This window comes from Bombyx mandarina, chromosome 04, assembly GCF_030267445.1.
Source record: "Bombyx mandarina strain Sakado chromosome 04, ASM3026744v2".
Classification (NCBI taxonomy): domain Eukaryota; kingdom Metazoa; phylum Arthropoda; class Insecta; order Lepidoptera; family Bombycidae; genus Bombyx; species Bombyx mandarina.
The window spans coordinates 7,007,024-7,019,875 of NC_143211.1; the positions used below are offsets into that span (position 1 = coordinate 7,007,024).

Here is a 12,852-nt window from a genome sequence, read left to right on the forward strand (position 1 = left end):
CTGCCTGCAAGTTTCGAACACCGTTACATCGCTTAATATGACTGCACCGGGCATCTTATCCTTTAGACCATGACAACTTCTCTGTTAGGCTGTATCCTAGCACCAATAATTCGATAAAATTTATAAAATTGCAGGTTTGATTTTCACAAGACGCCCTCCCACTATGCTTGCGTACAATTATGCTTGTGTATGCCATTATTATCAAAAATATGACTCTAATAACTATAAAGTACATTTATTCCGCAGTTGCCGTTTTTTGGAGTTACTGAAAATACTGAAACAAATCTCGTGCAACTATTTTTATTTGGCATTAATCTGAGCTATACGCTTATGATAACATTTTAATCAACATACCCGCAATTATATGGAAATTTAATAGATGTAATAAAACCATCTCGATCGGGACTATAGGGGGCCATTGTGCTGAATGGACTATAAAAGCAAAGGCTCCTTAAAAACTTCATTATCCTTATCCCCAATGGTAATGATTGAGCAGGAAAGAAAAGATTACAAAATGCAAGTGCACGTATAATCACAGTTGTAGAAAAGGCCTTAAAAAGGAAAGAAAAACACTTTGCTAGAGTCACGGAAGCGAAAACCAGAATGAAATTAGATAAAAAAAAAGACAATATGCCCGCTGAGTTTCTTGCCAGTTCTTCTCAGGACGGAGACTAGTTTTTGTGAATTGGCGTTAGTTCTTTTTGACGTTCAACAAGTATACACTTTCATTTATGTTGAATAATTTTTTTTGATTTGATTGATTGATTTGATATACCCATAGGTACCATACCGTATAATGAGAGATACGGTAGGTCTTTAAATGGACTATTATGGTGTTCACGCAGCTGTTGGTAGCATGTGTTGCTAGTTTAAATAACCACGGCAGCTGGAAATGTAGCAATAAAAAATTCTTAAATTGTCTTCAGATCTTGACTTGCTAGATTCAATATCTCACAATTATTTAAAATTACAAAATGCAAAATAATTTTTGGACTGTTCAATCGAGGTTTTATGGAATATTGTAGTTTTTATTATGTTATTATTCACCAGTTCACCTCTATAAATTTACAATATAAAACACAGAATGTAACATTATCAATAACATAGTAACTGAGTGTATCTCTTTATTTTAATTTTTTTTGTTTTATTTTAAATTTTAATAATAATCATAATCGAACAATAAAACTAATATCAAGTCTAATGTAATCTTACAAATTTTAATTGAACTCCAATCAGATTCAACATACTTCTGGTTTGTAAATCCCAAAAGAATATTAAGATATAAAACAAACAAAACTAGAGATATTATAAGCTATAGAGATAAAATAATATAATGTCAAACGTCAAAGTAAATAGTGATAATTATAGGAGAACAAATCTAATCGCAATATACCTTTTAAAAAGAAATCATATTGTATCAATCATAAAAACTTAAGTTAACTTTCTTGTAAAGTAAATACGGACTAAAAGCCATAGCCGTAGCCCTACAGCCTAAACACGTCATTACGGATCCTCTCGATCCATTAACGGCACTTTTAAGTACCTCAAGCACCGTCCTCGCCGAACCCGTCGCTAGCGACGAAGGGCTCAGCGAGTAAATTAACCCATAGACACAGCCCACTGAGTTTCTCGCCGGATCTTCTCAGTGAGTCGCGTTTCCGATCCGGTGGTAGATTCTGCGAAGCACTGCTCTTGCTAGGGCCAGTGTTAGCAACACTCCCGGTTTCAGCCCCGTGAGCTCACCTACACGTCAAGGAAAAGCTGAAATAGCCTCTCAAGTCTATCAGCACAGTAGGGCGTGTATTGAGACTGTGCGTATTCAAATCGGCTTTCTACCTATTTTTGGGGCACAAAATGACTATTATTCATTGTGTGCAGTATTCAAGTATTTTTCGACACTACTGGCAAATTTGTTGCTGACACGCACTGACTTACATAAAACGTAATACAGCCTCCATTACTTGGAATATCTACCCGATGATTTGCAAGCGAAGTAAATTGTCTCTTAGAAATAAGGTGACACTCTAAAAAACTTGCATACGCCCCGTCATGGCCTATGAAGTGTAGAGTTCGCTCACGCGGCCCGCACTAACTTAAAACCACTTCAAGTAATTCAATCCCGTTTTTGCAGGATAGCCGTCGCAGCCCCGTGGTTCGTCAGGAAGTAAGATCATTAGCAAGTATCTACAATCGGCATCAATGCACCATTTCCACAAAGCGGCACGACACGAGAACCCTCTCATCGTGGCCGCCGGTAACTACATACATTCCCGATCCTGCGGACAGAATGGAAAAGAATCGACGTCGCCTAAAACACGTCTTTTCGGATCCTCCCGATACACTAACGGTGTTTTTAGGTACCTCAAGAACCAGTCATCGTCCTCGCCGAACCCGTCGCTTGCGGCGAAGGGCTCGACGAGCGGATTAACCCACAGACACTGCCCACGGAGCTTCTCGCCGGATCTTCTCAGTGGTCGCGGTTCCGATCTGCTGGTAGATTCTGCGAAGCACGGTTCTTGCTAGGGTTCGTGTTAGCAACGTCGTCAGGTTTGAGCCCCGTCAGTTCACCTACCAGTTAAGGTTACGCTGAAATAGCCTCTCAAGGCTATCAACATAGGTAGGGAAAAAAATACTTGGAATAAAAATTTGCGTTTTCGAATTGTATATTTTCAAAATAAATAAAAAACAATCCTTTATTGCATGAATGTACAAAGTTATCGGACAGTTGGTTTATATTTGTTCAAATTAAGAAAAACTCAACATATTTATAATATATAACATTCAGTCTATGTCAAGTTTTCTAAATGAGCCATCTAACGATTTCTGGGCTTTGGATTTGACACCTTTACCAAGTCGTTTCGACTCGTCTGTGCCGAAAGTTTCCTCTTGCTTCATCCACTCTCGAAACTCGTTAAATTTTGATATATTGTTCTCTGAAATGTTATTATTATTTCATGTAAAAATTGAGATATACTTTTGTTACTAATGAAAATTTGAAAAAGTCCCGAATTTGAATTATTGCTCAAGTCGGTAAACGAGTACAGTGGCTCTGAGAAGTTGCCGCAGCCCATATATCTAACGAAGGGTGGAATGCTATTTGATATAAGCGACATTTTGGATACTTTACAGAAGAGCCATTTAAAGTTTAAAATTTGGAAAAATATAATTATATCATTATCGATACTATTATCAAAACTTCAAAAGTTATCTAAATGGGGTAAACTGAATTGAAATTCAATTAACAACATCGAATTGTTGAACTATAAATAAATAAATAAATAAACTAATACGATACCAATTAAAACGGATCTTTAATAACAAAGATAATTTTTTTTATTTTATTGCTTAGATGAGTGGACGAGCTCACAGCCCACCTGGTGTTAAGTGGTTACTGGAGCCCATAGACATCTACAACGTAAATGCGCCACCCACCTTGAGATATAAGTTCTAAGGTCTCAATTATAGTTACAACGGCTGCCCCACCCTTCAAACCGAAACGCATTACTCCTTCACGGCAGAAATAGGCAGGGTGGTGGTACCTACCCGTGCGGACTCACAAGAGGTACTACCACCAGTAAAAAATGTAGCGTATTAAGCGAAAGTTCGCTTAAACCAAAACCGCAAAAGCCTTTCACCGCTCGATATGTCATATATTAATTACCGCTTCACGAAACATGAGGTTGTTTCGTATAATATAGAGTACAATAACTATTCTACAATTTAAATTTGGAAGGTTGATTGCTTCGTGGGTGGAGAAGGCAGAATAGTGCAACCTAATTGTGTTAACTCACTAGTACTCATGGAATTTAAAAAATTTACGGCGGTGATATTTATTAACGTATGGTAGATTCGTATTTTACAAAAATCTGAACAACTATTGCTTGCAAAATTTTGATCCCGCCATAGTCACATCACACACAAGTAAAAGGGCGTTTTATCTTTTAAACCACGACTATTTTATAAAATCATTAGTTCCAATTTTATTTTGGGACTTTGGCAACTAACTTTTTAGTTGTCAATCATATTATTACAGCTGATCCGAGTCTGGCCGATAGGTCTGGCCAAAAGAACAATAAACATACCTATGAGTTCCGCAATACTACCACCGTCACCGCCATATTCTGTTGGAACTATATCTTTAGGCAGATCATTGATCAAATCTTGACAGCCTTTGTAGATCCTCAACTGAAAATTTAAATTGATTTGAAGTTGAAAAAAATACTAGTAATGTGGTAGTTTAACTGGTCAGCAGCACATGGGCTCTGAACTATTTGACTACTACGCCAAATGAAATGTTTTTGGTACGATCAACACATTTACCTATTATACTATTACTAAAAGTTATAATACCTACCCTTTTCTTAGCTTTCTCGTTTAAGAACACCGATATTAGTGAGAAGATTTTATCTACGCCTGTTGGTATATTGACGTGATGACTACCTTTCAATCGCAGAGGCATAGACTCCTGCAATACAATTGAATACTTAGGACTTCACACGTGTATTAAAATATGAGATATGAATTTCCAAGTTCAAATTTACAAACAACATGGTTCTAATTTCGGAAAAAGAGTAGACAGAGGCATCCGCCTCTGATTAATAGCAATGCTTAAACAAGTCAATGGTGTGACATATGTGAGACATACGTTCTTGAATTCCAGAATAATATAATACCTTTTTTTTTTTTATTGCTTAGATGGGTGGACGAGCTCACAGCCCACCTGGTGTTAAGTGGTTACTGGAGCCCATAGACATCCACAACGTAAATGAGCCACCCACCTTGAGATAAAAGTTCTAAGGTCTCAAGTAAGTTACAACGGCTGCCCCACCCTTCAAACCGAAACGCATTACTGCTTCACGGCAGAAATAGGCACAAGAGGTCCTACCACCAGTAATTAAACCTCAAATTAACAAAAGTTTAAAATAACAAACTCTTAGTTTCTGACCGATTCGTCTTAGTGGTAAACCGGATTTCGAATAATTGTTATAACGTAACAATTTCAATACATAATTATATATATAATACACTCTACCATTATTTACGCAAATTTTTTTTTTTGCGGATTTGGCTTTTATCACATTTTACCGCGGTGAACACATGTTAAGTACGTATTTAAAGAATGCCTACGGGATTTGAACACCGGCATTGTCACATCACGCCAGTGATACCAGTACATCGGACGTGTAATCCTTTAGACAAGACTTCAAAAAAGGCCTAATTAAATACAAAACGTTTTGACTTTAGTGGAAACTGTGCCAAATTATACTTGAATATGTGTAATTTAAGGAGGGCGAGATCAAAAAACATTGATTTTGTATAACATTGCATGTTGTATAAAAATAAAGATAAAAATGTAGTTTTACGATTGGCTTTTTGTAACTATATTCTTCAACAAATCACTTTACATTAGTTCACCAGTTCCCTTACAGTCAGAATATTCATTATAAAGAGTATCCTATATCAAGTCTATAGAAGAATCCTTTATTTTTACATCATTAATGGCACAAATTGATAAAATGGTAATTACCTGACACACTGCAACAATTTTTTTCAGAGCACTTGGAGTGGCCTGTACAAAATGACTCAGGGTCACACCTTTATAATCAACCATGATTTTTGTTCCAAGTACGGATGCTACATCATCTTCTATTATTGCTATCTGAAATCAGTGGTGACGTCCTAAGAAGACTTGGATGGACTTTGTGTAAAAGGATAAGCAAGAGAAGGGTATCATTGCCGAGATTACGTATGATAGGCCTAAACGGAAAAAAGGACATTCTGCACTGACCCCACCCACAGACACAGCCTACTGAGTTTCTCGCCGGATCTTCTCAGTGGGTCGCGTTTCCGATCCGGTGGTAGATTCTGCGAAGCACGGCTCTTGCTAGGGTTCGTGTTAGCAACGTCGTCAGGTTTGAGCCCCGTGAGCTCACCTACTAGTTAAGGTTACGCTGAAATAGCCTCTCAAGGCTATCAGCTTAGGTAGGAAATAAAAGAAACTGACCCCATATAGTAGGACAAGGGAAATAAGAAATAATTATTTTAATATAGTAACATACCTGAACTATATAATATAACATACACATTATATCGATCACATTATTCGTCTCAGGATTATAGACTCCCGCTCTGATAAGAATGACTCGTGGATATATCTGGTCCTTTGGCTTGGGTAGTAACAGACAGGTGCTGAAATATAAAATGAATAGCATCGTAATTGATCACTAAGAACTAGTGTAATTGGAACGGTAGGTACCACCGTCCCTCCATTTTCTGTTGCGAAACAAATATGAGCTCGTCTTTGAAAGATAGAAGGACCACAGTACTAATTCAAATGAGACTTCAGTGATGTATAAGGCGGCTATTTACCGCGTTTGCGTTCTATGTAATATCTATGTGCTACGCCTCGTTTCCATAAATTTCTATTCAAATAAAAATCGATTAAAACTCATTCATTATGTTAATTAGGAAAAGTTTTGTGAGCAACTTCTCTATGATTGTCTGTGCGAACGAATATGTCGCGAGTCCTTATTTACACTGACAAGGTATAATGTTAATTTAAAAAATATAAAGGCTAAACTGTTTCTAACTGTGCACGTCCTAACACATTATACAGTGTGCTTAAATAGGACACTTTACACTTTGAAGCAGTGGTAAAGTCATAAAGATTCATAAACGCCCGTGAAGTTCTACTTTAATAATTAATTTTTCATTAAGACAACTTAATGTATGTATATTTTTATCTAAGAAGCCCATGAACTAAGGCTTCACCATCATATGAATGTGGAGGCTATCCAACTCCTAAACAACACAGACTTAGTGAGAATACTGAAGAGGACTAAGCCTTTTGAGTTAATCTAGTGTTAATCATATTCGAAATAGTGTTACAATGATAGTGACGTAACTGAAGAACACGTGAACAAAGCGTTTAACCTTAATATACTCTAAGTAAAATCAATAGACTTTAGGATTAGAATTAGAAATTAAAATAGTAGCTTACGTTAAATTAAAATTCCTTGTTAACTTTATTAATCTAAATTGTAGTACCAATTTTAGTACGTTACATAAATAAAATAATTATAATTAAGACTTCACCTTACCCCAGTCGAAAGAAATTTAAGAAATCCGGTCCCGAAGGTCTGTGTCTTAACGTGACGTCTGGGGCTGTTGTCCTCAACGTGTAATACAAATCCAATTTCTTTTTCACTTTCTCAAAATTATATTTGCATCCTCTGAGTATTGCCACAAGCCATTGGTCGTCTGAAATAAAAGATAATTATAATTAGGGTAGCGTCTCGTGGTACTCTGAAACCGCGATTCCGATCCGGTAGTAGATACATTCGCGAAGCAATTGCTCTTGAGTTGTTAGGTCTCCTTCGGAGGCGCTCGGGCAGTTGTTAGCAAATCCCACCCCTCCTGACTGAGCATTTGCTCGCCCACCTGTCATAGTGATACTGGAAAGGCCTTCGGGCCACCTGTAATCTTTCAATCATAAAAAAAAAACTCTGAAACCTCACAGTATGATGTTCCAAGAATACTTTCGTCCTTTGGTTACAAAGACAAATGAATACGGACAATAAAAACCCAATAGTACGCATTATATTTTTAGTGTCCCAAAAATTTTATGCGAATAACATTTTTTTACAAACGCTGTTTCATTACTTACTGGTGGTAGGACCTCTTGTGAGTCCGCACGGGTAAGTACCACCACCCTGCCTATTTCTGCCGTGAAGCAGTAATGCGTTTCAGTCTGAAGGGTGTAGCAGCCGTTGTAACTATACTTGAGAGACCTTAGAACTTTTATCTCAAGGTGGGTGGTGCATTTACGTTGTAGATGTCTATGGGCTCCAGTAACCACTTAACACCAGGTGGGCTGTGAGGTCGTCCACCCATTTTAGCTTAAAAAAAAAAAAACATTCTTAGATTTACGAAACGGCATCTTCCGAAAAAAGCCGTGACCCTCTAACAGCATTACGAAACCACATCACCTCGAATATCCTAATAAAGACCTTGATCTTTCTAAACACATGTCATTAACACACATTAAACCATTTGCATAAAAATCCTGTGGCTGCAAATCGAAGAAAGAAGTCGCGTTGCTGAGCAGTTTAATTTAAGCATAACATTTTTTTTCTCCTACCTACGCCGAAAGTTCGGTTTTCGTCCCGCTGTACAGGGAAGAAAGTCTAACTTTTTCTCCCTGGGTACTGACAAGTGCGCATGCGCGTTGTGTGTACGTCTGCTCTTACGTTGTGCTCGGGTAATTTGCAATATTGTGTTTAGCGTAAAAGTGAAATAAACAAAAGGCAATAAAATTTAATAGTGAAGTATTAAACAAAGATGAGTTCATCAGACAGTTCTTATTCAGTTAGTAGTAGTTTATTTGAAAATTAAAAAACCGTTAAATTGTTTCTTTTATGAGTCATCCACCACGTGTGGAAATGTCCAACTTTTGTCCCTTGGTGCACAATGTATTATTTTTTGTTCTATTTATTTCTAAAATAAAATAAAAAAGTCATAGCTCGGAAAAGGTTTTGTATTTTACAAATATTACAACATTATTTTAGCTTAATGTAGATTAAGTACCAATTGAACTGTATTTAAGCTATCATTCTCATTGACATAGTTGGAAACAATTGATGAATTAATAATTATAAGCACTCAACATGAAGAATAAATATTATACTACTCTTTGAGCTACTACAGATAAATAATAGCATTATCTGAATTACATAGGCACCAAGATTATAAAAGATAAACATAATTAGAAGATAGGAAACACTCACAGTGTAATAATAGATGGATATACATAATTAATTCGTTCTTTGTACCTACCCATGTTAAAATGATGTGAATATTATCATTATTATCTCTGTTAATTATCATGAAGTTTCTTAGAGTTCTTAATTAGGGTAAGATATTTAATACAATTAAATTTTTAATGTAGAAGTCAGTCATAATAAATGGACAGTCAAAAAGTTCTAGTATAATAGTTGGGGAAAAAGTTTCTTCGCATTTTTTAAGAAAATTCACAACATTTTTTTAATATAGTTTATTTACGTTTAACTAAAGTATGTCGGTACCATTTTGTTCGATAGCTTTTTGCCATCTTCTAGGTAGGGACATGATCCCATTGCTATAGAAATTTTGGGGCTTCTGATCAAAATACCACGACAATTAGTTTTGGCAGTCCTCTCGTGATGTTAACCTGGAATTCTGAAGAGACCGAAACAGATGGAAATCTGAAGATCCTGAGATCTGCAATGTCAGGACTATACGGCGGATGCATTTACACCTCCAGCCAAGCTCTCTTAATTTTTGCTGAGTGGCTAAAAATGTGTGAGGTCTAGCGTTATCATGATAAAAAACCACACCCCTTCTGTTGATTAATTCCGGCCGTTTTCTCTCAACTTCTTGCTTTAATCTCATGAGTTGTTCGCAGTAGAGTTCAGAATCGATGCGAGTTAACCCAGGTTTCGCCACAGTCTGTGAAGCCTGACCGGCCTTTGACCACGACCTATTTGGCACGTTCTTGTCGTACGTGATCCACTTTTCATCACCAGTCGTCGTACGTCGTAATAAAGAATCACAAATGAGTACACGGTTCATTAGGTTTCTTTCAGTGAGCTCGTGAGGTACCCAATTATCGAGCTTTTTTGTGTACCCAGTTTTTTTCAAATGCGCCAAAACTGTTTTTGGTCAATTCCCAGTTCTTCAGCTACGTCGTAACTACTGATAAGCCGGTCTGGCTCCACTTTTTCAAAAATGGTCCATTTTATTCGTAATAGGGCGATTACAGCGACGTGCATCTTTGACATCAAAATTTCCCGATTGAAAACGCTTAAACCAAATTTGTGCTACTCTCACAGACACTGCACTAGGTCCATAAACTTAGCAAATTTTTTTCGCGGCTTGCGTTGCATCTTTACCTTTTATGTAGTAAAATTTTAAAATGTATCGAATTTCTTCATTTGATTCACTCATCTTGACAGTACGAAAAATAAATAAAAATCACACATTCTCCTAATTTGAATTTGGAATTATTTTCTTTAAACTTTAAACTTTTGATGATACCAAAATCAGCCAGATACAAAGAGATTTTATTACAAGTTCATACATACTATAATGCGAAAAGACTTTTTCCCCAACCTACTATATTAAAACACCGGAAGAATCTACAAGCATAGCACAGTGTAGTGTTGACACCCGTAAATGTGCAAAAATTTTTCTTCAATAAAAAAAACCGCACATAATGATTTGCAAAATCGTTTTTGGTTTATTACTATTGTACGAAATATACTTTAGACTTATTATTATTCATGTTCGAACATAATACATCAATATTGCTAGTGTAATACTATGTATTTGTTTGGCGATAACAATGTCGTACGAGTTCTAATTACTGTAAAGCTGAACACATATCACCAATAAATAGTAACAATTTTTGAAATATTTATGATATGAATTTTTATTATTTATTTATTTTCCTTGAATGGCTCACTGAATAGGTATTTTTTTTGTTTTTTTTTTCACTCGTTTTTGTTACTGCAGGCAATATTATAATGCAAATAGAAAACCATGACTGCATGCTTTTCGGTTTGTAGTTGACAATCATTACACGATACAGCTGAGACATCGACCCCATATATGTACAAAGATTTTTTTTTATTTTTTTTTATTGCCTTTATAGGCAGACGAGCATACGGCCCACCTGATGGTGAGTGGTTACCGTCGCCCATGGACTTCTGCAATGCCAAGGGCAGAGCCAAGCCGCTGCCTACCGCTAAGTAGTAAGGGTATTGCATGTCCGACGCTCACGGACGCCGATGAGTATCTCATACTGAATGGACCGGAAGATCGTGAGTCCATGGACATTAAGATAAAGTAGGGGTACACGATTATCGTTTTCGCTTTAATTGGTTTCACAAATTGTTAACCAACTCAAAGTGCAAATACATTTTCCTCAAAATTTTTTTTTATTTTTTTTTATTGCTTAGACGGATGGACGAGCCCACAGCCCACCTGGTATTAAGTGGTTACTGGAGCCCATAGACATCTACAACGTAAATGCGCCACCCACCTCGAGATATAAGTTCTAAGATCCCAGTATAGTTATAACGGCTACCCCACCCTTCGAACCGAAACACATTACTGCTTCACGGCGGAAATAGGCTGGGGTTGGTGGTACCTACCCGTGTGGACTCCCAAGAGGTCCTACCACCAGTGGTTACGCAAATTATAATGATGCGAGTTTGATTTTTGAATTTATCAAATTGTTTAAATTAGTTTTTAATTTCAGCTTCCGGAACGAATTAGACGCTCTCTATATATTTGTGGGTTAGTGGCGTTGGTGTTATCAAAAAAGCGGACCTGTGAACCGAACTTTGAACTCATTCGGAAGATTAGGAGTGGCCCGGCTGGCGGTGGAATTAGCTGGAACGATCGCCAATGACAAGCGTTAAAGGATATGTCAGCCGTATTTACAAAAAATGGAAAAGTCGATGTCGGGCGGCGACCCTCATCAAGATGACCTTGGCCGTAGATCGATTGCCGAGCGGATAATGAGCTTGTACTTAATGTATTTCTACAGCTTGATAATTTTAAATTTGATATCTATCTTCATTTATTAGAAAATATTCAAATAAATAGCTTAATAGATAAAATTCATTACGCAACGTTAGAATTATTGAGAACAGAGCCCATTCGATTTGTTCATCAATGATAATTAAAAATACATTGTATGTTTAAATCTTTAAATTATAAAGGAAAAAAAAACGCAAGGATTATAATATGTGATAATGATATAATGAAGTGATAATACACATAATGACATTGTCATATTCTGCATATCGCAGAACATAAAGATCATTTAGAAGCCGGCGAATTTCGCATATAAAAAAAAACATTATATGCATACAAACTGAACACCAGGCGAACACAACTACTAAACGATTTCAAGCAAACATACAGGTCAAGTGATCCGCTTAAAGCAAAACTTACCTTTTCTAGCCCTCAAATGCGGTTGTTGTTCAATCCAGTCTTTGACGTACATTAAATCTTCACTTACACGTTCTGGATTCTCGTTCAACTCGTCTTTAGCTATTTTAGCCAATTCCACTGGAAGCTCACGTATCATTTTTGTGTCTTAAACTGAAATGTAAAAGTTCGGCGTTCAACAACATAAAACACGTCCGCGTGCAAAAGCAAAACAAGTAAAATGAAAACGGACAGCGCTGCGGTTGCTTCGTCGACCTCAATTACAATGAATGCACAAAAAGGAGGTTCTTATTGAAATTGAATAGATAAAAGTTTTCAGAACACACCTGCTTTCAGTCCCCGCTGTGCCGGCTGACTAATAAAATGCACAGCCGTTGCTTATCATAACAACGTCGTTTCCAAACCAATACCAGAACTTTATCCGATAATGTAATAATAACTACATTAGATAGTATATACTAGTATCCTTTGTTTTCAAATTTCGAACAATTTATAAGGATATGAGTTAGGGAAACTCGCAATGTTTTTTAATTGCTTAGATGTATGGACGAGCTCTCAGCCCGCCTGGTGTTAAGTGGTTACTGGAGCCCATAGACATCTACAACGTAAATACGCCATCCACCTTGAGATAAAAGTTCTAAGGTCTCAAGTATTGTTACAACGGCTGCTACACCCTTCAAACCGAAACGCATTACTGCTTCACGGCAGAAATAGGCAAGGCTGTGGTACCTACCCGTGCGGACTCACAAGAGGTCCTACCACCAGTAATTACGCAAATTATAATTTTGCTGGTTTGATTTTTATTATACGATGTTATTCCTTCACCGTGGTAGTCAATCGTGAGAACATTTGGTT

The 12,852-nt window shown here is 36.9% G+C and overlaps 1 protein-coding gene across 2 annotated transcripts; it reads right to left on the reverse strand.

The window, feature by feature from the left end:
- Nucleotides 1–2,645: 2,645 nt before the first annotated feature.
- Nucleotides 2,646–12,456, reverse strand: LOC114253136 (alpha-tocopherol transfer protein-like). 2 transcript variants are annotated; one of them, XM_028187912.2, is made up of 8 exons: nt 12,324–12,456; nt 12,001–12,150; nt 7,101–7,260; nt 6,060–6,189; nt 5,528–5,659; nt 4,355–4,465; nt 4,083–4,185; nt 2,646–2,933 (listed from the first exon to the last, which is right to left on the reverse strand). In XM_028187912.2, exons 2-8 carry the CDS (start codon nt 12,134–12,136, stop codon nt 2,782–2,784), a joined length of 924 nt encoding a protein of 307 aa, XP_028043713.2. In that variant the 5' UTR covers nt 12,137–12,150; nt 12,324–12,456; the 3' UTR covers nt 2,646–2,781. The 2 variants fall into 2 exon arrangements, with proteins under 2 accessions (XP_028043713.2, XP_089596370.1); XM_089740244.1 differs by lacking the exon at nt 12,324–12,456 and adding an exon at nt 12,230–12,305.
- Nucleotides 12,457–12,852: the final 396 nt, after the last annotated feature.